Consider the following 25427-nt stretch of genomic DNA (forward strand, 5'->3'; position numbering starts at 1 on the left):
ACTTGCATTGTCTTGATAGCCAAGAACATTTATTTTGAATGTGTGAAGAGTAAAAACTCAATTTAAACTCCGTCTTAGATAAATCCTCAGTGGTAGTGGGATTTAGTGAAACATATATTTTTCAACACTTTTTGTTACAAGCTTTCTTTTTACAAATTTTCCAAGAATTGTTTGGATAGCTTTTTGGCCAAAATGCGTTTGCTATGAGATGGAGTAGCCCACTCAGTTCTATAGCAGGGTTTACATATGTTCAAAACCCGACTGATAACTGAAGCAAAATAATCTTACTATGATAACATTTTGCATGCTCAATCGTAAATGATAAAAGAATCCAACAGAATTACTGTAGTTGATACTGAAAATTTTACTATTGGCTTTTATAATTACCAAAAACTTTTGCAATGCTTTAAATATAGATAAACAAAAATCACATTATAGAACAAAACATGTGAAAACTGTTGAGAAAGAAAAAATATATAACCCAGTAGGTATATGATTGGCGATACCATCTAAACCTATGTATATATGTGCAGCATTTATATGAATTTGTGAAATTAATATACAATAGCATTCTGTATTTTTTTTTCTGTAGCATTGATATGACAGGCAAGTGAGAATAAGTTTTTATTCAGGTAAAAGTAAACAACATTTTTTGTAAAGAATATCCATTAAAGAATATATTTTTTTATTTGCTAGAACTAGCTGATGTGTTTTCTTATTATCTTTAGCTGTAACACTTTAAGTAATGATACTTTTATTTTACATGATGACAACAAAGATTTTGGAATTTTCTAATAATGCATTTTTATTCATCCACTGTCTGTGCATTCATTTGCCAAATTTGTTTAAAGTAAAAACAGTTTGGTAACCCCATTACTATAGTATTTCAGTGCATAAAGATAAAGCAACATGTAATTTTTACCTTTGAAGATCCCAAATTCTCAAAGGTGATGTATGGCCACAACACGCTGTCCCGGTAATAAAGGAACTAAAGGAAAAAATTAAATTGAGGACATTTTATGTTATTATAGCTGTAAAAATAAACACAAACCTTACAGGTCTAAATTAATGATTTCAAAGTGTACACCTTATGGTTTGTATATCAAAACAAAAACGAACACCTTTCTCCATTTACTTAGTGCCATGTTCACTACACATATATGATGGAAGTTGCAACTTAGAGCACCAGTTTGTGCTGGATGGACAGAAGATAAATGGATTAAGGGAGATATGCAAAGAGGGATGGAGGGACAGACTAAATGGCTGGAAAGAGAAGGAATGGATGAATGAGCAGAGAATTACAGAACAAATTAGAAGCTTTTACCATAAATATTCATTATTAAAAGTGAACCTGAGCATTAAAAAAAAAAAACAATCACTTACACAGATTTATCCCTAATTCATTCCCACAAACAACAAAATAATCAAAAGGAGATAATTCATATTTGTGCACAATTTACTGGTAATTGCACTCCCGTGCATACTGCATTATGTCATGAGCACACACAAGGTGACAGTAAATATGTTAAGATTTAGCTTTTTCCATGTTTGATTTTTCCTTTTAGCAGTTATGGTAATAATCACCATGCACAAGTCATATGTTGCAGTTTATTAATTAGAGTGAATTATTCATAAAGGTGTCACAATAATGCTTAAGTAAAGTTGAACCACCTTCAGCTCAGTATTCTGTGTGATATATTGTGGCAGAATGCTGGTCTTTTTTGCTGATTTATAATTTTTGCAAAATTGAGTCTAATTTCTGTTGAAGTGTGAACACAGGCAGTTGGGAGAGGACTACATCAATGAGCCCATACCGTCCTCATCCCAACAGATAGGCTGTCTGACAGAGCCCATACACGGGCAGATAAGATGCTGACTTGGTCTGAAGGGGCATAATTCAAATTTGTGTTCTGTTTTTTCTAGCTCGATTTCAAACAATTTGATCATTTGCTTATTTATTAAAAGGTCCAAATACAAAAAAAATAATTGGTTGAAAAATTTAGAATACCTCAAATTTACTCAACTTATCTTTTTCAGTTGGGGAAAAAACTCCCATTTAAAAACAACTTAAATTTGCCCATAGACAGCTTCTAGGTGAACTTACAATTTTTCGTGATTAACAAAAATCGTACATACAGGTTTTTTGAAGGTGGTTAAAATTTGAACTTTGATAAATCACCCCTTAGGTATTAAAAAGTATAACGTAATGATAAACATGCTTTTATAAATATGTATGTAGACAAACATCTATTTGATACTGATGGTATTTTAGAATATAATAACTTTTTTTACTGTAATCTTAGTTATCATAGGATGTTACAACAGCACTGAACTGAAGCCCGGTGATTGAAACCTTATACAGTAATGCAAAGAAAGTGCAAACTGGGAAAAAAGATACTGTCAGTAGCAGTTGACCTTCCACTTGGTTAACCTTTTTGTCAATGAAGCAGTAAACTACAAAGTAATATATTATTTTTCTCTTTTTTTTCTTCTTCTTCCTCTAATCCATTAATAACTACTAAAACCAATTACTGTGGTGAGTAACATACCAGTCTCTCAGAATCAATTCTAGCAGGCAATTTCGTCGGGCTTTAACAAAGATGTAAACAAAGGAAATAAATAAAGAGTTTTAAAAGAAGGTATGCAAGATCACTCTTTGATTGTTACCACAGGTCTAAATTAGAGTCAAGGTAAGTCATTAGTGAAGAGAGATGGGAGGAAACCAACTTTCTAATCCCTGCCACTCTGCCAAATCTGACCTCCCAGTAGGCCTGCGGTAGGGATTAATGCCTCTACCCAATGGCCCGTCATCCCCAAGCCCCCCTTTTCTCACCTCTTCTAACTTGATCCACTCAGTCTGTTCTGTTAGAAGTAGGCTAAAAAAATGAGTTCCCCTCCCTATATTGTTTTAGTACTTTTCCCCAGGTGCATACTGAGCCGCTGGTTTAGTAAAGGCGTTCTGTCCCACCAAGATACCTGTGGTTTTCCCAGCACCTTGATCTTTCCACTTCACTGCCCCTCTTCTTCACTACAACAGCCTTGCTTCTTTATTCTTTTATAAGATTGCCCTTCCATCAATTTGTCTGACAGATTTTCTTTTTAAATAAAGTACTTTAATTCCTATATTCACATCATTTCTTAAAGAGTTCTGATTTCAGAATAATATACTAGGCGTTATTAAATTCATTCAAAAGAACACACCTTAAACAGTTCTTTTTCCCTTAACAGGAAACAGTTTGACAAGTTGGAGACATATTTAAGCGGTTATGTTAAAAAATGTATAATTAAAAACTAACCAAGTTGCATAACTCCATGCTGATACCAACAAACCTTTTGGTGTTTTAATGTTTTTAGTAGCATTAAAGCATGTTAATTGAAATGATAAAAATGATCCTTTATCTGGAAAACCCCAGGTCCCAAGCACAATTTCCAAACAAGTACTAGGTATTTTGCTTTAAAACATTACAAATCCCTGTGACAGAAACCGCAAAGTATCTAATTTCTCATACTTAAAATTATGGGGCAGATTTTTTTTTTAATTGGTTACCAATCTGGACAAAGGCTTCTTGTGCAATAGTGTGTGTACGGGAAATATGTGAATTAATAATACGGTTTCTTCAACTTGTTAGGGCTCATCTAAAGAAAAAAGGGCAAAGTTGAAAATTCCCACTCAATCACCCAGTTATTCCCCAGAGTTTTAGCATAATTGCAGGAATTTTACAAATGGAGATGCAGATTTACATATGCATTGGTAAATTGTGTTTAAGTTGCACATACTTTTTTTCTGCTTCAACAGGGGTGCAAATTGTATTGCATTATTTCCCTGCAATGTTTGTAGTTTCAGAAACAGCATTAGTTAAGATTTACTGGATAGATAACTAAATAGACATATGATAGATACTCATTGGTAACTTACCCATTGTCACTTAAATATTTAGTACCAACTAGGCATAGCTAGTACAAAAAAAAATCTGTTAAATAATAATTATATAATCAAATAACAAAAATGATATAAATAAATATTTAGGGTATCATCCAATAAGTATATTTTAGGATTATTGCCTGTAAAAGTGCTTATATATACTACTGGTGATGAACAAGAGAACATATACACAAGAAGAAGAAAATAGGCCTTGCTCACTGAAGCTTAAAGCCTTTATATCAATGAGCGAATAACTTAGGAGTTGTGGACAGGCTGCTTATCAGCGTCTTCTGGTGGTCACATGTCGGTTTATAAATAACTCCTTGTGTGTTAATTAAACAAATTAAACTATGGCAAGTATATTGGGATTTTATTTGATTTAATGAAAATGCCGTGAGTGTACAAAGGCTAAAAAAACAATGTAATATATACATGTCAAAAGAAAAACAAAATTGCCTGAAGGACAGAAAAAAAAAAGAAATGTGCGCTTAGATCGAAAAAGAATGGCATGACCTCAAGGCCGTTCACCATATAAGTTTGTGGTTTGTGTATCCTCCGATTCAGCAGTGACACGCTTTGGCAAAGAAGGCCACCAGAGCTGTCAAGTCCTTCATCGTTGTGCCCATCAAGTGCTTTCAGCTCTTCCCGACCCGTACTGGCATTTTAATTACTGTTGGGTAAACTAATTTGTCCAAATGAAGGCAACTAATAGAATATGCAAGCTCTCTGACCTCTGACAAGCAGTGACACAAGATACAAAGGAGACCAAGGAAAGCTTTTTTATCTGAGCCTTATTACTCTCTATTACTACAATTAGTCATACTCCAATGGACCAAATAGGGGGAGAAAAATTGCAATTAAATACATTTTCGATGGTCTGAAAGTGGGTTAGAGAACCAGCCTGCCTGTGAAAAACTGATATTATAGCAGCAAAGGTCACAGCCTTTGACTGCACCTGTATTCCCCATTTTGTTCATTATCCCGCAAGCTGTTATGATGAATCATCATAACAGGCTACATTCCATCTGCAAGTGTTATAATTCGGGTGACCTAATCAGCTTCCATCATTAAAGAATGGTACCACACAGCAGATCAAACTTCCCATGACGGCCGGCATTCATGTCCAATTTACTATTAATACAAGCACATGATGTATTAATAGGGTAGTGACTTATTAAGAATGGTGACAAGCAAAAAGTAAGAAATTGTAATTTGTATATAAACCAGGGATAAAATCAAGTACTCCTAATTCCACTGAGTTTTTATTAAAGTTAAATAAATATTTTAAATCAAGTTATACGTTACATTTTCACATTCCGCCTGTTATAAGTATCCGTATAGCTTATATGAAGCATCACCTAAGGACTAGTCCACACGAGGAGATTCTGGGAGATTTTTTCGCCTGGCAGTGACGCAACTTGGGCCACTATAGAAAACGCATCGCCGTGTGTGCATTAGCGACTTTTCATTGTAGCCGATGGGGACAAACGCTGAGGAAGTTCGGGGAGATAGTCGCTCAAAAGACGAGGCGATTAGTCGTCAGGCGACAAAATCTCCCCGAATCTCCTCGTGTGGCCTTACCCTTAATGTTTTGATTGCAGCATCAAGGCAACATTCATATCAAAAGATAAAAAATGGGAAGATCCTGCTCACCAAATTGGAGCAAAACACACGAGGAACATTTGTCTTTCCCACTACCAAGTACACTATTTTAAAAATACTACAGATGTGGAACTACTGTACATAGGAACCATTGTGTAATATGGGAAGGGATATTTATTTGAATATGTGAATTTTTGTGAATGTGTTCTATGTGAAAAAAACTTGAAAACTCTCCAAACTTAAATGTTTACTTATTTATGAACTTGAATCTGGAAAAGTCGATAAATTAAAAACATGAGATGAAAACAGCAAAATTGCACTCTACTTCCATCATCGTTTCCAATGAGTTTACCAACTTTTTAAAAATTCGAAAAACTCAAATTGGAAAAAAACAAAAAAAACCCTTACATTTTGCCTAGGACAGCTCCCATTAACTTCTCCATAAACATTTCAGCTTTTAGTTGCTGAATTTTTACATGTGTTTTGTGTGCTTAATAAATCTTGATCATAAAAGTTTGTGCAACAATAATTCAGGTTTCTGAGTTAAAGCATTAAGTACTCGTATTATAAAGTGAATAAATTGGCCCCTTCGATTTCTAACTACTGAAACTCAGAATTTTGATTGTGTTTTACATTAGAAAAGCTTACCTGAAATATTCATTTTACATAATTTATAATGCTTAAACTTCAATACTGTATGGAGTCACCTTTTGCAGCAAAAACAGTTATAAGTCTTTGAGGTAAATGTCCCCACTTCGTACACTGTTTAGAAGTGATTTGGCTTTTTCTTTTTCTAGCCAGATTTATTCATATATTAGATTGTAAGTTCTAATGGGATGGTCCCTTCACCTCCAGTACCAAACAGTATGGGGCAAATTTACTTACCTCTGAAGTTGCGCCAGGATTGACTTCGCCAGGCGTAGATTCACAAGGGCGGCTCAAATTCACTAAGATCCGAAGTTGTGCACAAGTTACCGATCGTTTGCGAAGTTGCGCTAGTGATGTTACGATCAGCGATTTGAAGTTACTCTAGCGATTGGAAATTTGCATACGGCGCAGTTAAAGTACAATGGCCGTATATGCAGCAGAAAACACATTACACTACACAAGGCCAGGGAACCTTAATAAATGTTTTCCAATGCCCTACACATGTGCCCACAGTATAGTTTATGTGCCATATGTTTTCATATGGGGGGAAGGACGGTACCCTAAAAAAAAATTCGCTCTTTTTCAGCCTATCACCCTATAAAAAGTAAAAGACGCCAGCCTTTTTTTGGGACTTAAACTTTTTTTGAAGCATTCCTATCTGTTCTATTGCACTTCGCTTGGTCTGAGGTGGTGAAGTAAAGCCTGGCGAATTTACGCCAGCACCCGTTAGTAAATCGGCAAAGTGGCAAAATGACATCACGCTGGCGAATTTTCGCTAGCGTTAGCCACTTCGCCCTTTAGTAAATTTGGCCCAATGTGTGTGTGCTTAATATTTGATGTATTCACCCTTATATTGTACAGTGCTGACAAATATGTTGGCACAAAAGTCAGATGACACTTGTTAACCCCAGCTTTCAAAGATTCTACGTTTGATCGAGATCTGTACATGGCCATTATATGATATTTTAAAGCAACTTTACTGTTACCCTGGCTTTGCACTTATTATTGTATCCTACTGATGAATTAACTTTTGACCAGGCTTCAACAGACTAAATCATGCTGTATTTTGCAAGATCCATTCTTCCTTCTACTTTGATGAGTCCACTCCCTTCTGACGAAAAGCAGTCCTAGAGCATGAAAATAATATTGCCATACAGTATCCATGGTGTTTTGTGAGGTGTGGGCTGCGTTATATTAGCACATATCATTCTTTAAATTTAGAACAGAAAGCTCTAACTTGGACTCACTGTACCACAAAACTAAGTTTGAAATTGGGTCACTGTAGTGATTTTTAGCAGCTCCAGAAGTAGTTCTTGATATGGTTGACTCACACCTATAGAGGGGCTACTTTTCAATATCAGGGTCTAAAAGACTTGTTAAAGGGATCCTGTCATGGGAAAAAAAATCAAAATGCATCAGTTAATAGTGCTGCTCCAGCAGACTTCACACTGAAATCTGTTTCTCAAAAGAGCAAACAAATTTTTTTTATATTTAATTTTGAAATCTGACATATTGTCAGTTTCCCAGCTGCCACCAGTCATGTGACTTGTGCTCTGATAAACTTCAGTCACTCTTTAATGCTGTACTGCAAGTTAGTGTGATATCAACCCCCTCCCTCCCCCCCAGCAGCCTAACAACAGAACAATGGAAAGGTGACCAGATAGCAGCTCCCTAAGGCTAGGGCTACACGGGAAGATTCAGGGAGATTGGTCGCCTGGCGATACATTTTTCAAAGTCGCGCGAAATTGCCTCGATCGACTTTGAAAAACGTGTCGCCGCGTGTGAATAGGCGCAGGCGACTTTAGTGCTAGCGGGTGCAAGATACCAACAAGCCATTCGGGGAGATTAGACGCTGTGATTAGTCGCCAGGTGACTAATCTCCCTGAAATCTTCCCATGTGGCCTAGCCCTAACACAAGATAACAGCTGCCTGGATCTAGATCTAAGGACAGCAGTCAATACTAAAATCCAGGTCCCACTGCAACACCTTCAGTTACATTGAACAGGAGAAACAAACAGCCTGCCAGAAAGCAGTTCCATCCTAAAGTGCTGGCTCTTTCTGAAAGCACGTGACCAGGCAAAATGACCTGAGATGGCTGCCTACACACCAATTTTAGAACTAAAAAACAAATACAATTGCTGGTTCAGGAATCAAATTTTAAATGGTAGAGTGAATTAGTTGCAGTGTAAACAGTGTAGTTTAGGAATAAAAACTACACCAATAATCATGACAGAATCCCTTTAAAATAGAAGCAAGAATGGGCAATATACAGGAAAATACTGTTACCTGTTTGTCTGCTTAAAAACTAAAACTTTAATGATTTACTAATCTAAATCTTACATTTTAAATCGGTGGCACTATTTGCAAATCAAGGTAAAACCTAGAGAAAATCGGGATCATCCCAAAACACTTCATGCTATTGCAAAAGATTAGTTCTACAAAATATTTAAGTGATGTAAATGATTGAACACTTATGCAAACAGCAAATATCAGTGTTTTTGTATTTCTATAAAAAAAATTTTTAAAAAGTAAATATTGTTTAATTGAATGAAAAAGTAATTTTTCACATCACAGAGAACTAGGCACTGCAAAACTTTTCCTTCCTCCCCGGCTTCCCACCTGCATCAACTTCTGAAACAGAGGGGGAAAATTCTGGACCCCCTTGCCACCAACCCCCACCACCGTAGTTTCACACACATGCAGATAACAATTTTGAAAGATTTGGATTAATAAAATAAACACATTGGTCAAGGTTAGTGTATATGAGAAAAATATCCAGAAAATACCCTTGTACATGTACCCCATATAGTATTCTCCAGTTAAGTTTTACAAATATTACAGATATAATATGCATAGGTATTTGCTTTAAATGGAAGACAGCTTGGTGGTTTTATGGATGCTGTACTGAGAAAGCCATTCTAGGAGGCAGCATGTCACTACAGGATACCTTATCTTACCACCCTGAAAATCTTAAGAGCCTGCTCGTGTCACTGAAATCCATTTATAAGAAGTGACACTCTGCAATGCACAAGAAAAAAAATGGTGAGCTCATTGCTTAATTTGTATGCTTGGTGCCTTCAGGAGCTGGAATTTGAAACATGGTGTCACTAAATGCGTGGAAGTACTTTCTCAAATGAACTTTGCTGAAACATGCTGAATCATAATGGTAGCAAAGTAAATGTGCAGCATAGGTTAAGATACCAGTAGTAACAGCTGACCGTTACAAGTTATATAAAATATTGAGAAATATTGAAAATATTGCCAGTTTTTACAAATGTGCGTATTTATTAAAAGTTGGTGGAAATTCTACATTCCACTTTAGCCTATTGAAAAAAGTTTGATCATCTCAAATGTATCAAATTAAAACTTAGTTCAATAAATTGCGTGTTTTCTATAATTTTGTTTATTATTATATTTTATTTATAGAACACTGACACAGCCATGAAGCACATTAACGGGGTTATTTATCAAAGCTTGAGTTGTGTTTTCGTGGTAATTTTTTTGGTCAAAAATGTATTTTTCAGGTTAAAAAAAACTAGAATTTTTCAAAATTTATTATACCCCAACCCACGAATAGCTAGAATCCGAAAATACACCTTCTATAACCTGTTAAGGTCATATAAAAGTCAATGTCAGAGGTCCCTTGAACCATTTGAAGATGTTAAAGGAGAAGGAAAGGCTAATATTAAGTAAGCTTTATCAGAAAGGTTTATATAAATATACCTGTAAACCTTCAAAGTAATGCTGCTCTAAGCCCTCTGTCAAAAGAAACACCGCATTTCTTTCCTTCTATTGTGTACACATGGACTTCAGTATCAGACTTCCTGTTTTCAGCATAAACCTCCAGGGCAGGGCTTGGGCATGCTCAGTTTGCTCCTCTCCCCCTCCCTCCTCCCCTCTCTGCTGTAATCTGAGACCAGAGCTATGACTGAGCAGGGAAACTCAGGCAGGAAGTGATGCCACACCAAGTGAATATGGCGTTTACTCAGGTATGGTAAAGCATTCCGCAGAACAACTAGTGTTATAGCTTGCCCTATTGTGGCTAATCTATTAACAAAAAAACTCGATTAATTAGAGCAATTCGAGGTTTTCTTTTCACCGAAAACTTGATCAATTTGGGTTTTCAGGTTGTTATCCCTTAATTTTTATCTTAAATTAGAAACCATTCAAGTTCAAGTGAGTTCATTGGGGTTTAAAAAGCTCAGATAGCTTTAAAATTCGACCTCTGATAAATAACCCCCTTAATGACTTTGTATTTTCACACTCTTTAACATGAAATCTAAAATGCCATGTTGTTGCTAGGGACAGGAAGCAGAAAAATAATTTATTCAGATATTATTATTACTTCTGTTCCAGTTCTGGTCCTCTGCTTGTCAGATTTTAGTCTGACAATTAAAATTTTGGTTGCTTGCATATGTGAGTCCTTAGCAACTTGATATCAACTGAAATCACAAACTGAAGAATAGCAGAATAAAACATTAATTATTTACAATCCACACACTGAAAATTTTATGGTCTGGCATTATACAAGTCTGGCTCTGACCTTTCATGAGCTAACTAATGGCAGTCAAGGTCAACTAGATGCCAACAATCCTATGCCCCCTAGCCAACACTACTAGTTTCTTAAGAAACAGAGGAGATCCTGAGGCCTTATCCACTATTGGCTAAGGCCTGTAAGTCGTGCCTGTAAGCATAGTTCATACCATAAACCTAAGTAAGAAAGTATGCATTAAATCAGGGGTCCCCAATCCTTTTTCACCCGTGAGCAACATTCAGATGTAAAAAGAGTTGGGGGGAGCAACACAAGCATGAAAAATGGTCCTGGGTGGTGCCAAATAAGGGCTGTTATTGGCTGTTGGTAGCCCCTATGTGGACTGGCAGCCTACGGGAGGCTCTGGTTGGCAGTACATCTAGTTTTTATGCAACCAAACTTGTGTCCATGCCTGGAATTCAATAATAAGCACCTGCTTTGAGACTGCCACTGAGAGCAACATCCAAGGGGTCGGAGAGCAACATGTTGCTCACGAGCTACTGGTTGGGGATCACTGCATTAAATGATCAGCAAACTTGCACACATGGCTATGTCCCGTGCAATCCCCTAGTGGCCAAATCAGTAATAGGTGGCAGGCTACTCTTTCTACAACTAAAAATTCATTTACACATACTATGCACCAACAAATGAATGCTGATGCAAATGTACATTGTCATGTTATATTATGTTAGAAAAAGAATGAAATAACAAATTTGTGAACAAATGAAAAATAATAACAGCTTTAGGAATATTAAAAAAGGGAAATAAATCTAATGTTGATTGATATATGTAAATCAATAAAAATATTAAGTTAAAAAAAAGGGAAATAAATGCAGGTATGGGACCTGTTATCCAGAATGCTCGGGATCTGGGATTTCCAGATAACAGATCTTTCTGTAATTCGGATAGTCGGAAGTCTGGTAGAAAATCATTTAAACATTAAATAAACCAAATAGGCTGGTTTTGCTTCCAATAAGGATTAATTATATCTTAGTTGGGATCAAGTACAAGCTACTGATTTATTATAACAGAGAAAAAGGAAATTTTGGGTTATTTGGATAAACTGGAGTCTACGGGAGACTGCCTTTCTGTAATCCAGAGCTTTCTGGATAACGGGTTTCCGGATAACGGATCCCATACCTGTACCATTTAGACTTGTTGCAATAATATTAACAGAATCTTTTCTTTCTTCCAAAAATATATAACATGATATCAATGTTTGGTGTCTTTAGATCACATGTTTTCTAGTAATATGTGGTATTATTTCATTCAGAAGATGTCAGACATATAGAGGCCCATTTATCAAAACTCTGTGTGTGGTTTAAAAAAAAAAAAAAAAAAAGCACAAATGCCTATTTATTTATTAAAAGATCTGAATTAGTGATGGGCGATTTTCTCCAGAAATTTGCGAAACAGCGAAAAATTTGTGAAGTTCGAAAATTGATGCCTGTGTCCATTTTGGATGCACTTCCGAAAAGTCACTTGCATATATTTTGACACCTGCGTTTAAAGTCAATGGGAGTCCGAATAGTGTTGACGCACTGCGATTTTGATGCAGGTGATTTTTCGGACGTTTGCAAAATGTTTCAACGAGTTTCACGAATTTATTTGACATCGGCAAAACATGGAAATTCGCGCCAGCCGAATCTATTCGCCTATCACTAATCTGGATTTATAAAAACAACAAACAAATAAAAACAAGGAATGAGTCAGAATAAGAATATCCTTGTTTACTCCAAAATGTTTGTGCGTTTACAGCTAAAAACACTTTGAAAAACTCTAAGACCTCAAAGAAATTAACGTTACTAAATGTTAATAAATCGGCCCTTTGCAGTTATTAAATTTTGTCTTTGTACCCAAGTGATAGTAAGATCAAATAGACCAATGAGAGCCATTTATATTCAATACGCGGCACTTTCACTGATTGCAAACTTTAGGCAGTCCCTAATAGTGAATAAAAGTTAAAGTGATATAAAAGTATTTAAGTATTAGACATTTCCCTGCCAGCCATCACCAAACGGCAGCACACGCATTGAAAGACAGTACCAGATTGGTTCCAGCATATATGCCTCTGCTTGTAGACTAGGTAATCGGAACCAGTGGAGTTTTATTCAGTAGCAATTTTATTCTACTGTAAAACATTTCTTTAAACAGGGGGGCAGGTCAGCCAGTGAGGAGGGTAAAACACTTAAAAATGAAGGGTGGGGTTTAAGTTCTCCTTTAATCCATGTTGTTTTATTTACCATAAGAAAAGATCTATAGGGGTCCAAAGGCCCTAAGGGTAACAGAGGTAGCCTAAATCCTACGCTGTCTTATTGCCATAATAAAGTAGATGATGCACGACAACCAGACAGATTGCTGGAATAACTGACAAACCCCTCAATCAACTATTGAGTGCTCTTATGAACGTAGAAACACCAGTCGGATTAGCTAATGCTTTCATTTTGGGGTCAATATAAATTGAAAATGTTTTATAGTACTTTGTGGAAAGAAAAGTAATTGTCAGAGTGAAAGCAAGCGATCAGTACATAGACTAATGGAAAGCACCATAAAAAAAGGAAATCAGTTTTTAAAAATTTAGCTTATTGGGATAAATGTTTATCATTTATCCAAATAAGCCAAATTTTTAAAAACTGATTTACTTTTTCTCTGTAAAAATAAAACAGCAACTTGTACTTGACCCAAACTAAGATATAATTAATCCTTATTAGAAGAAAAACCAGCCTATTGAGTTTATTTAATGTTAACATGATTTTCTAGTAGACTTAAGGTAGGAAGATCTACATGAAATATCTGCTTTCCGGAAAAGCCCAGGTTCCCAGCGTTCTGGATAACAGGTCCCATACCTGTATATGTAAATATAAATCAAGAGGGCATTAGACATGAGTACATTCTGTTTAAAGAAAGTTTTTACAGTAGAAACATTTTGGCTCCTTTTAGCCCTCTTCATCCTATCTTTTCTGGTTCTTCTGTTTGACAGCATTAAAGAAGATAATGCATGAACAAGTCCATATTAAAGTTGGTTGAATTAGGTCCTAAGAAAATAATACACCATGCCTTTGGAACCAGTTAATATCCCAATTAGTGATTGGGACTGTTCACTGTACTGGTAAGGGATCCCTTATCCGGATACCCATTATCCTGAAAGCTCAGAATTACGGAAAGGCCCTCTCCCTTAGACCCCATTTTATGCAAATAATTAAAATTATTATTTTTCTCTGTAATAATAAAACAGTACCTTTTACCTGATCCAAACTAATATATAATTACGGTAATCCTTATTGGAAGCAAAAACCAGCCTATTGGGTTTATTTAAGGTTTACATGATTTTATAGTAGATAAACAGAATGATTAGTTATCCGGAATACCCCAAGTTCTGAGCATTTTGGATAACAGGTTCCATACCTGTACTAGAAATGTAAAATGTCTAATAGAATAGCTATATTGCTGCATAAATAAATTAAATATTATATAAAATACAAAAGAAGCCCGTTTCTTGTAAATAATACCCTTATAAACTTTGCTTAGTTATAATTGGTGTTAAGTCATGACGAACTGTTACAAAATATGAGGCCATTAGAAGTCCCCTTGACGTTCCATGACCTGTATAAAAGCAATCAGCCTTGTGTCTATATATGGTCACAAAACTTCTACGTCACTTATAACATCTGTAACATTTACAATAGGTGCTCCTGATGTCCCAGTTATCCCATTTTTATTCTGTAAACCATGTTTGTTAAATTACTGTCTGACCTGTTCATTATAAAATAATATAAAGAACTAAGTAACTTGCTGGCGTTATATAAATAAATGATGATGATGACATCAATGTGCAGATACTTAGAGGCATATTTATCAAAGGTCGAGGGATAAAAGTTTTTTTTTTTATCTCAAATGAACTCAAAACTAGTATTTTATTTAAGAAAAAAATCGAACATTGAATATTACCGTCTCGAAAACTCAAAACCTTGAATGTCAGGAAGGCTATTAAAGTCTTCAAATGGGTCACTGCACCTCTGCCATGGACTTCTACATAAACTCAGCAGGTTTTAGGTGGTGTACTATAAAATTCAAGTTGTTCCCAGGGTCGAGGTATGATAAATCTCGAATTCCCAACTCGAATTTGTGAGTTTTGACCAAAAATCCAACTCTAAAATTCTAATTCACCATTTGAACCTTAATATATCTGCCCTATAGTGTAGAAGTGATTGAAGCCTGTACAAAAAGTGATTTAAAAGGAAACATTGCAACAATTACAAAACAATTTATCTAAAAATTCAGATGGGATAATGTATTAACCTTGTGCTAACTTGGATGCCTGGCTCAAGTCAGTCTTTACTTTGTGCCATAAAACCCAATGCATACATCAGAACTGGTAAAGGAATGGTTCATTAGTTAAGCCACTGGGCTTTGACACACGGAGGACTCACAAGTCACAAGTGACATCCCTGTGACCCTGAAATATCACCAAATCTTCCTGTCTGGCAATTATATATTAAGGTGGCCCTAAAAGGGAACATAATGCTAATGCTTAATCTATCTGAATTCTACCCATTTGTGAGCCCAGACTGAGTCACATTTCCAACTGTAATCAGGTTAGAATCATATGGATTCTGTGCAACCAACAATCACATCCACAGATGAGCTTTATTGGTCAGTGTGGCCCATCATGTGTACTGCAAAATTGCAGGCAATTGACTGCAGAAACTGCGCACTGCTAGCTGGCAGTTAGATTTAAAAAAAATAAAAGTTTTTTTTCAACAAGCAATATTTTTATTCTCCATTAAATCTGTCAAGCTTTTTATTTTTATCACACACCGAGTGGGGGAAAAATTGCTTAAAAAAACTTTAAAAAAAGCAATCAATTGCAGAAAATGCAGGTATGTTCAAAACCTACATATAAGGGGTTATTTCTCAAAGTCCGATTTCATCTAAACATTTTCTGCTAGAAACTCAATCAAATCCGCTCTGGTTTTTATGCTTATTTATTATAACATTTTCCCGAGAATTTGCTATGCGATTTTTTCAGATTTTTTCCCCCATTTTTTATGCTTTTTTGTAGAATACTTCGGGGTATTGCATGAAACCCAGCGCACATCAAAAAAATCATTGGGTCTTCTCCCATTGACTTATATGCAACCTCAACAGGTCTGAGATGCCGGATTTTCTGATTCTGACTTTTCCATCCTCTGGGTTTAATCAATTCTGAAGAATTCGTGATTTTATTAAAAAAAAAAATCACAAATTTATAGGGATATTTGCATTTGGAGTTTAGTAAATAACCCCAGTATTTTCTGCAATCAACTGTCCCAATCCGGACATGCAAAGTTTGATATATCTGCTGCTAATATTTATTCATAAGAATAAAATAAAAAATGTTAGTACCTGCAGTGAAGCTGCAGGTTCTCAAGAATAGCATTATTAAGGATTACATCGCAGGATTACCTTTTGCTGGACTTAAATTCTACCACAGGGAAGCATCTTTAGAAAATTCAGAACATTCTCCCTAAATTTCAAGATATAAGGGCTCATAATGCAAGGGCAGATGACAAAACTGGACTCCGGATTTTGGTAAATTTGCATCTGTTTTTGTGTATACCGCACTGCAATGTGTTTATATGATGGTTTCTAGGCGATGCTTACTAGTTAAAAGTAAAGCCGAATTCGAAAATACGAATGACAGAACAATTTCTCAAGTTTTGTAATGAAAACAATGCCGTTCTTAGAATAAGGTGGCTGAATTACTCCCTGTGAATTCTTCAACTAGAAACTATATAACATTGTCAAGGGGCTTGTGAAGATGATAAAGTCTGTGATTTAGGTATAAGCTCCTAATTGCTAGGACATGGATTCTGTGTTAGGAGCGGAGAGGATTAAGGTTGGTACAAAGATTTCACTTCTTAAGTCTCAATCCCACCACAGTTGAAAGACTTTGTTAAGGACAAAATGCTCTAGAATTATTTCCGAAAGAGCAGTCTGCTAAGTTCACCACTAAAATTTAGTTTCAAATACTTAGCCGGACTTCATGATTGTAGTATACTTTGTGGGCAACCTAATAAGTTTCAGCAGACAAAAACAGTGTTTGTCAGCATAACGAGAATTTATTTTAGTTATTTTTTTCCTTCCACCACCCTTTTCCAACAAATGTCTAATTTGTTTGTAGAGGTTTAGTGGCTTTCACCTGGAGAAGCTTGTAATTACCTTCTTTATCCTAATCGTGTACCTGTAGATTTACATGAGGGACTTGTGCCAACGGGAGGCCTTTGTTTGCCTAAACACAATACAAACAGAAATGTTTCCCTGCAGGAGGGAAAAAGCATGATTTGATGGCAAGTAGTAATTTTAAGACAATGCAATTAGTGAAGGTTCTTTCATAGGCAATTTGTTAATGACAAGAAAACTTGGAAGGATGATTCAAACATGTAAGCACAGATGATAGTGGACCTGCGCTCAGCATGAAAAAACAAATGGGTTAGTGACTTTGTCAAAGGGGTAGGCATGAGATGAATGTGGGGGAAGGCTGTCCAAATAAGTGAGTGCAGAAAAGTGTGTTATTACACACCAGGTGAACGTCTGCTTTCTAATACGCAAACTCTCTTGGAGACAAAAAGAAAGATATCCCTTGCTAGCTACTCGATTTTCCGGGTATTTTCAGCTTGGGTCAAGTTTTCCTAATTTCTAAAGCAACATAAAACATTCCCATTCCAAATTAATTTAAAAAAAGAAACTACAAACACGTCCATTAAGCTACTGTGAGCTCTTAGCATGCCAAACAGTTGCTTTGTTATAATGCTAGATGATTCAGTCTTTTCCTTTCCTTTACAAAGGAAATACCTTTCGTAAATTATTCTAAGTGAAACCCAATATGCCATGTACACAATGCTACGAACACAAGAAAAACAGATTTGTCTAATGCTTTTCATTAAAAGGTCATCAATACCCTTGAAGAGTGCAAGCACGTTACTTGTTAAACAATTAAAAGACCTATTTTCAAAGACATGATTAACCCTTTCATTGAAAAAGCATATAACGGACTGCAATTTAGGGGATTCAGCGGGAGGTTTCTATAGAGTTTCTGGTTATAACCTTTGTTCATATTTGCATTTTTTTTTCAACATGAATACCTGGTTAATCAACAATATCGCTCATTTACCAGGGGTGCAAGAGTGAGTGTGGGATTACAAAAATGGAATAAAAAAAATTAAAAAAAAGACCTACTTGGGGCCCATACACTGAGCACTCGCATCTGTACCGGAGGCATAAATGAGCTGCCCTTTGTGTAGAATGAAAATTTGGGAGCAAGGTGCAGAGCACAGCTCTTAAGGGTACAAGAAGTAGTGTACTCAGGGGGTAATTTGTTAAAATCAGAATGTTAAAATCTAAAAAAAAATTTTTACTTTTTCACTAGAAAACTTGAATTTTTAGAGGAAAAAAACTTGAATTTTTGGAGATTTTTTATACTCCGATGCTGCAAAATATTCAGATTTTAGTAAACCACCCCCTTAATGACTGCCTTTGGCTCCCTAACATCTACTGTTCACTGGCACTCCTCTATTGGGCTGGCACGACATCCGCATGCTTGAATATTTTTGCACTTTGCACCACCATTGTAAATTACCTCTATAATGTTTATTCTGTTAATTTGTGCATATTTTTTCATAAAAGCACAAGACAAAAAAATAAAGTTGTTTTCTTAACTTCAATCCTGGATTTTGGCTTTTCTTTAAAGGACTAAAGCTTAACTAAAGAAGTAGGCTACAAATGTTGAACATTATGTTTTGGGCTTCTGTGCTAGCCCAAGGCAACCACAACCCTTTAGCAGTAAAGATCTGTGTCTCCAAATATGCCCCAGTAGCTCCCCATCTTCTTTCCTGCTGATTCACTGCACATGCTCTGTGCTGCTGTCACTTACTGAGCTTAGGGACCCACTCACAATATTCAGTACACATAGAATAGAAATGTCACAATATAAGGCTGATTAGTAATTAATATAGATAATTACTACATGGCAACACAGAAACCAGTGCAACTAGCATCAGACTTTGATAATCAGCCTTGTAGCATCAGCTTATATTACAGACCAACCTCATTTTCTGCTTGATAATTAGTGACGACCCCTAAGCTTAGCTTCTCAACAGCTGCTCAGAGCCCACTGAGCATGTGAGAGTCACAGACACTTTCCAAGATGGTGACCCCCTGTGACAAGTTTGAAGTCCTGGATCATTGCTGCTATTGACAAGCTGAAACTTTAGGCTGGTTGAATAAGTGCAGTATATAAAGTATGTCATTTTTACCCATATTAATTTTTAGGGTTTAAGCCAGCCAACTGGGTCTTTTTTTTAACTAAAATTACCATACGCATTTGAATAGACTAAAACACATTCACCTGTGGATGAATCAACTAATTGCAGACCATTCTGTCATGGCCAAACCTATTGAAAAACAGCAATTTGTACATATGTTTTTGAAAAATGGAGAGAACAGAGATTTTACATAGAATGTAGGGCGTAGCCACGATTTTGTGCAGCACTGCCTCACGTTCAGCTGAATTGACGGGGCTAAAAGTTACATTGCATCTGATTGTTTTATGTACAAATTGTCACATATGATCTCCTTCTGATGTTCATAAATTTTACAGTGTACTTTGGGGAAAACCTGGGCAACTATCAGACCAACCGCTCTGCTAATTGCTTCCTCTGATCATCAAACATCTCACTTTTGTTTTATTTGATGGAGGTAAGCAGCTGTTATTTTACCACACTAATAAATCTTCGGATTCATCCGTCACACTGGGATGGATCCCTCTATTGAAAGGAAATAAGTTCCTTCTTCATTAATAGTCTGGGTCTGCCAACCATAACGGAATTTAAACTTTAGTGAGAGCTTTATAGACAGAGCTACTTTAAAATAAAAAGCAAGCTTGATTAAACTTCCAACTTCTTCACAAGGGAATTATAGTATTTTCAGACTTAACATTTCTTTGCTATGCTTCAAAACTTGGTCTCCAGGAGTGTACAGAATGTGTGAGCGCCTGTCTTTATGCGTTTGTTAAAAGAAATATTTGCTGACAGCTGTAGCAAGATTAGTCTCATCCGCATACTGTTATCACTTTTGTGCCATATCATAGACGGAAATCTGGCTTGTTTTAAAACCTCAGTTTCCAAATGCTGGATAGAAAGGTTCCCATAAAGAAACAGGCTTAACGTGACTGCAAAACCATTGAACATAATATAATCTCGACGCAGAACCACAAAGAAAAAATTATGAAAACTTACAAATTGTGTGATTAATGACATTGCATAAAACGGAATACTTATCGAAGATAGACATGAAATTCCCACCTTTCACTGCAGGTTCAAAATATTTTGCTCTTAATGAATTTTTTCAAGTCTAATTACCAAATAATGAAAAAAAAAAGGCAGGAAACATTTTTAAAATTCAAGATTTCTTGCAAAAAATCAAGAAGCATTGTTGAACGGTTGTTAATTATCCCCTCTCCCGGCACAAGTATTCATAGAAATATATATTCCTTTGTCAACAACAATGAAAAGGGGAAATAAGGGAAGAGGTTCAAGTAGTTAGTACATTTTTTGTATTTGCTATTATCCCTTGAAAGGGGATATAACATACAAGTAAAGCTCCCTTGCTCATCAAATTAGTAGAACTAACACTTGAAACAAAACGGTAACAAGTAGTGATGGTTGAATTGCTCCCGTTTCGTCGAAAAATTCTCAAAAAAATTGTGAAATTCAAAAATTGACGCCTGCGAAAAGTTACTTGCGACAATTTTGACGCTGGCGTTAAAGTCAATGGGTGTCCAAACAGTGTTCACACATGGCAATTTTGACTCAAGTGACTTTTCGGATGTGTGTCCAAAAATTTTTGACGCTGGTGAACTTTCGTGGGAAATCCGCAAATGTATTCACCGGCAACGAAACGAGGAAATTTGCAGCAAATTCGCTCCAGTCGAATCGATTCGCCCATCACTAGTAACAACTGTTCATTTAAGACGAGAAAAACATTTTCTATAAAGACTATGTTAAGATCTGAGCATGTATAGGTAGGGGATCGGTTATCCGGAAACTCGTTATCCAGAAAACTCCGAATTATGGTAAGGCTATCTCCCACAGACTCCTTTTTATGCAAATAATCCCCATTTTTAAAAATGATTTCATTTTTCTCTGTAATAAAACCTTGTACTTAATCCCAACTAAGATATAATTAATCCTTATTCAAAGCAAAACCAGCCTATTTGGTTTATTTAGTGTTTCCAAGATTTTCTAGTAGACTTAAGTTATGAAGATCAAAATTACCATTATCCAGAAAACCCCAAGTCCCGAGCATTCTGGATAACAGGTCCCATATCTGTAGCTATACATTTTCATCATGTGATATAAAGATGGAGCTCCCTCTGAAGCAATATGGGAAGGTAGGGGTATGCCTAGCATTTACATAATTAATCACAACTAATTCCTGCTATATGATTTAAACTGTTCAGCACCTAAAAAAGGTAATGCCACATTATTTTAATCATGATTATTTCCTCAGGAAGAACTATAGCAACAATTATGCCCTTCCCTACCAACAACTACTTTCCATTCTACTTTATGGGAAATGAGATTTCTATGTCACACTGCAGTTTTATTAAGTCTGTATTGACAGAATTTTTGTGCCTTTGGCTAAATTAAAAAAAAAAAAATTCTAACATAACAAAATGTTACAGTATAGTTAGGAAACGTTTAGTAAACATTTGCATGTAAGTTTTTGGAATGCGTTCATTTTATTTTAAGTTTAGTTTAAGTTACAGCAGCACCAACACAAGGGGCAGATTTATCTCTTTAAAATGTCCTATTTTTCCAACAGATCAAAGTTTTCTCAGTTGGAGTGTCAAGAATTTTCTCCAGTGATTGTTTTTCAACTTTTCATGGAAAAATAGTCAATGTCAGATCTTTTTTTTCTGACGTTCCGCCATTGTGGCTCTTTTTTTTTTATACATTCCCCGCATTAGTTTTTTCTCCAAAAACAGCTTTGAGCAGGTAAAAAAGTTGTATCCTACTAGCCAAAAGTCTGTTCTACATCAGTCAACCGAAATGAAAAGTCATGAAAAGCATTTTTTACATTGCGGGAAAACTTTTCACATTGCATATATCCATGGGAAATTCCTACAACTCAATTTTTTTCACATCTTTTTCCCTCTGGAGACAATTATAGAAAACATGGTAAAATAATTCTTTTTTCCACTGACAAATCACATTTTTTTCACTAGTGAAAAGAAGGGGATTTTATTTCTTGACTCACATTATCAACCTATACCTGCACAAAAGATAAAAAAAAACTTTTTTACTTTTAGCAGTTTAAAATCTCTACAAGTAGAATCTGTGGTGATTCTGACAACATTGGAAAAGTTGATTTTAACCCACATACCATTTTTCCCTTTATTAAAGGCAAGCACAAAATTATATAATCTGTTATTTTTATTAAATGTATCCACTCTCCAAAAAACAATTCAACTGAACTATGCTCCAATTAGTTGTTCTTGTTCAGCACCCCCTCTATAGTTACTTCTAATTTGTTTTAAAGCTTTTCTCTCTCCTTCATCACAATTTCATCTGAAAGGTTATGATCTCTTTGTGTCTGTCATGTCAAATCGTGACCCAACATTGCTAAGGGAAAGCTACACGCCCTTGCAACCTTCCTGACCTTAATAAAAACAGAAAACAAAGAAAATCTTTTTGTGTGCCTGCAAATATGGGTCACATACGCAAACATATACTGAATGATCTTGAAATCTATCTCCTGGTAGGTATAGTATGCCCTTTATATGCACAAACTCGGTCACATTATACACATGTTCATTAGCACATATTAACTACAATTTACACAGCTGCTTGTTTAGAAAAAGAAATTTGATTCATTTTGTTTACCAAAATCCCAGAATCAGAGCATTAAGAAACTTGTCCATGCATCAGCAGCGGTCTACATAAATGTAGTTAAGTTCCTTATCAACTCGAGCAAAGGTCTCTGATATTTAAAATTTTCCATCATCAGCAGGATATTTTACTCATAACTGACAAGTACACAGCACATTTCCATTGACTATTACATACAAGTACTCAAAATAGTAGACAAATGTATCATTTGCAAAGCCTTAGATCAATGACAATCGAATGGCAAGTTTGCCTACATTCACATGGAATGATAACTGGATGGAGTAGGTGTATATAATGACGGACAGATCACGTGATAAATTATAGCAACAGATTTAAATTGTGTAATTGTGAAAATTTGCATTTTGCACAATTACGGGATACAAATGTTTTACTGGGAGAGTTAGACTGACTTCCACACAAAGGTATTTTCAGATGTTTTTCAACCAGTGATGGTGACAAAACCTCCCGCTTGCCATTAGCCTTATACTATGAACAAAGTACATTAATTAAATATTCTGCATGGTTATATCTGCTTTTTTATCAATTTTCGTTGGTTAGGGAATTTGCCCCTATGGCTGTTACTTATATATAAGTAAAATACAAATTTTCCACGAGAAGCCCTGTGAGTGCGGTCTTTTTTTCATTTATTATACTGTATGTAACCTTTACCAGCACCCATGCAACTTTTCGCTGTGGAGTGCACCTGTTAGGACTTTTATATATATATATATATATATATATATATATATATATATATATATATATATATATATATATATATATATATATATATATAAAAATCATACAAATATGAGTCCCTAAGTCTATGCACACTTCTGATAATGAAAATATTACATTAAAATGTAACTGTATTATTATCTTTTACTATACAGAAGTCCAATGTTTATGTGCTCTAAATGAGGATCAAAATGTTGGACTTCTGTACAATATAAGTTAATTAAATGGTTTATTTTAATACTGGTTGACTTACAATCTCTCTCTCTCAAACACTACTGAGGGTGTACTCCTCACAATGATTTTAAACAGCACTTCTGAATAGTGAGATGTTTATGACTGCTACTGTCAAAAAAGTTTTTCTCTGAAAGATTTATGGTGATGGGTGCTCCCAAATATGATTCCACTTAGTTTTGGATTCCTGAACCATATGCATGCAGCTTCTGCACACATGGTATTAATCTGTGGAGTCGAACCCAACCATGTACCTTTAAGATACTGTATACCTTAAAATTTCAAAAATGGTATCCACAATTGTTTCACTTTCAAAAGTAAAGCAAAGATAATTTTTTTTAGCCTTTTTAACAGTTACATATAAAATATATTATGCATGTGCAATTCAGTGTAAACAGTGTAATTTTTTCCTTTTTGCCTATAGACATAGGATTGGAGATAGTAATGCAAATGCAAACCAAAATTTTCCTGTTGCAAATTTCAAGCATTATCAAGAAATATGGCTGGAAACCAGTAATTTAAAGAATTGTTGCTGGATATTTTTAGATGTTTTCCTAGCATTTAATAGTTACTTTTTATATTTGGCCTTCCTGTCCCAGATGCTTTATCAAAAGGCAAACAGGTACTTGCATGCACTTGTCTTGTGAATTGGGGATACTGGATACTACTAAAGATCATGTCTCAGGCTTAGTACACTGCAAAATTTGTGAAACTTCCCAAGAGCAGATGTATATATTAGATCCTTTCTTTAAAGTGGAATATATGACCATTTTATTTTTAAAACTATTTTTATTAATTTTGTCATGTTAAATCTTTATAGGAAACAGACACTATGGGGCATATTTTATTACAGGTCAAGCGTCGGATGCAGGTTAATCAATGCTAGAAGAAAAGTTGCTATTTTTTTGTCATGCTAAATTTTTTGTTGGATATTTTTTATGTAACAAATCACTGGCAGAAAATGAGAGTAAGTTAAATAATTCACATTTTCTGGCACAGATACAGGGTTATGGGAGATAGCTCATAGTATAAGTTGATCCAGGGACTAGTTTGTTTGTCATTTTGGAGTCAGTAAGAATTTTTTTCCCCTTCTGAGGCAAATTGGAGAGGCTTCAGATGGGGTTTTTTTGCCTTCCTCTGGATCAACTGGCAGTTAGGCAGGTTAAAAAAAGTTAAAAGGTTGAACTTGATGGACATGTGTCTTTTTTCAAGCTAACTTACTATGTAGATTATTCTGGACACTATGTTCAACTGGTAATAAATATGCCCCTGAAGTTTAGGTTAGGTTCTAATATCCTCAGCATTAACCCTGATATAACAGAAATGATTGTTGGCTGAGGAGCCCCCATCTCCCTGCTTGAAACACTAAGGGGGTTATTTGTTAAAGGGATACTGTCATGGGAAAAAAAAAAATCAAAATTAATCAGTTAATAGTGCTGCTCCAGCAAAATTCTGCACTGAAATCCATTTCTCAAAAGAGCAAACAGATTTTTTATATTCAATTTTGAAATCTGACATGGGGCTAGACATATTGTCAATTTCCCAGCTGCCCCAAGTCATGTGACTTGTGCTCTGATAAACTTCAATCACTCTTTACTGCTGTACTGCAAGTTGGAGTGATATCACCCCCCCCCCCTCTTTTCCCCCCAGCAGCCAAACAAAAGAACAATGGGAAGGTAACCAGATAAAAGCTCCCTAACACAAGATAACAGCTGCCTGGTAGATCTAAGAACACCACTCAATAGTAAAAACCCATGTCCCACTGAGACACATTCAGTTACATTGAGAAGGAAAAACAGCAGCCTGCCAGAAAGCATTTCTCTCC

General features: G+C 35.5%; 1 protein-coding gene across 1 annotated transcript in view; it reads right to left on the reverse strand.

Annotated features, from left to right (window-relative positions):
• The window catches only part of fbxw4.L (F-box and WD repeat domain containing 4 L homeolog), a gene marked incomplete in the record, with an annotated part of 129340 nt that overhangs the window by 43300 nt on the left and 60613 nt on the right, over positions 1–25427 (reverse strand). Inside the window, 1 exon segment of the mRNA NM_001097827.1 lies at positions 923–990. Coding sequence (NP_001091296.1) covers positions 923–990 — 68 coding nt within the window.

Source organism: Xenopus laevis, chromosome 7L (genome assembly GCF_017654675.1).
Source record: "Xenopus laevis strain J_2021 chromosome 7L, Xenopus_laevis_v10.1, whole genome shotgun sequence".
NCBI classification, from domain to species: Eukaryota; Metazoa; Chordata; class Amphibia; order Anura; family Pipidae; genus Xenopus; species Xenopus laevis.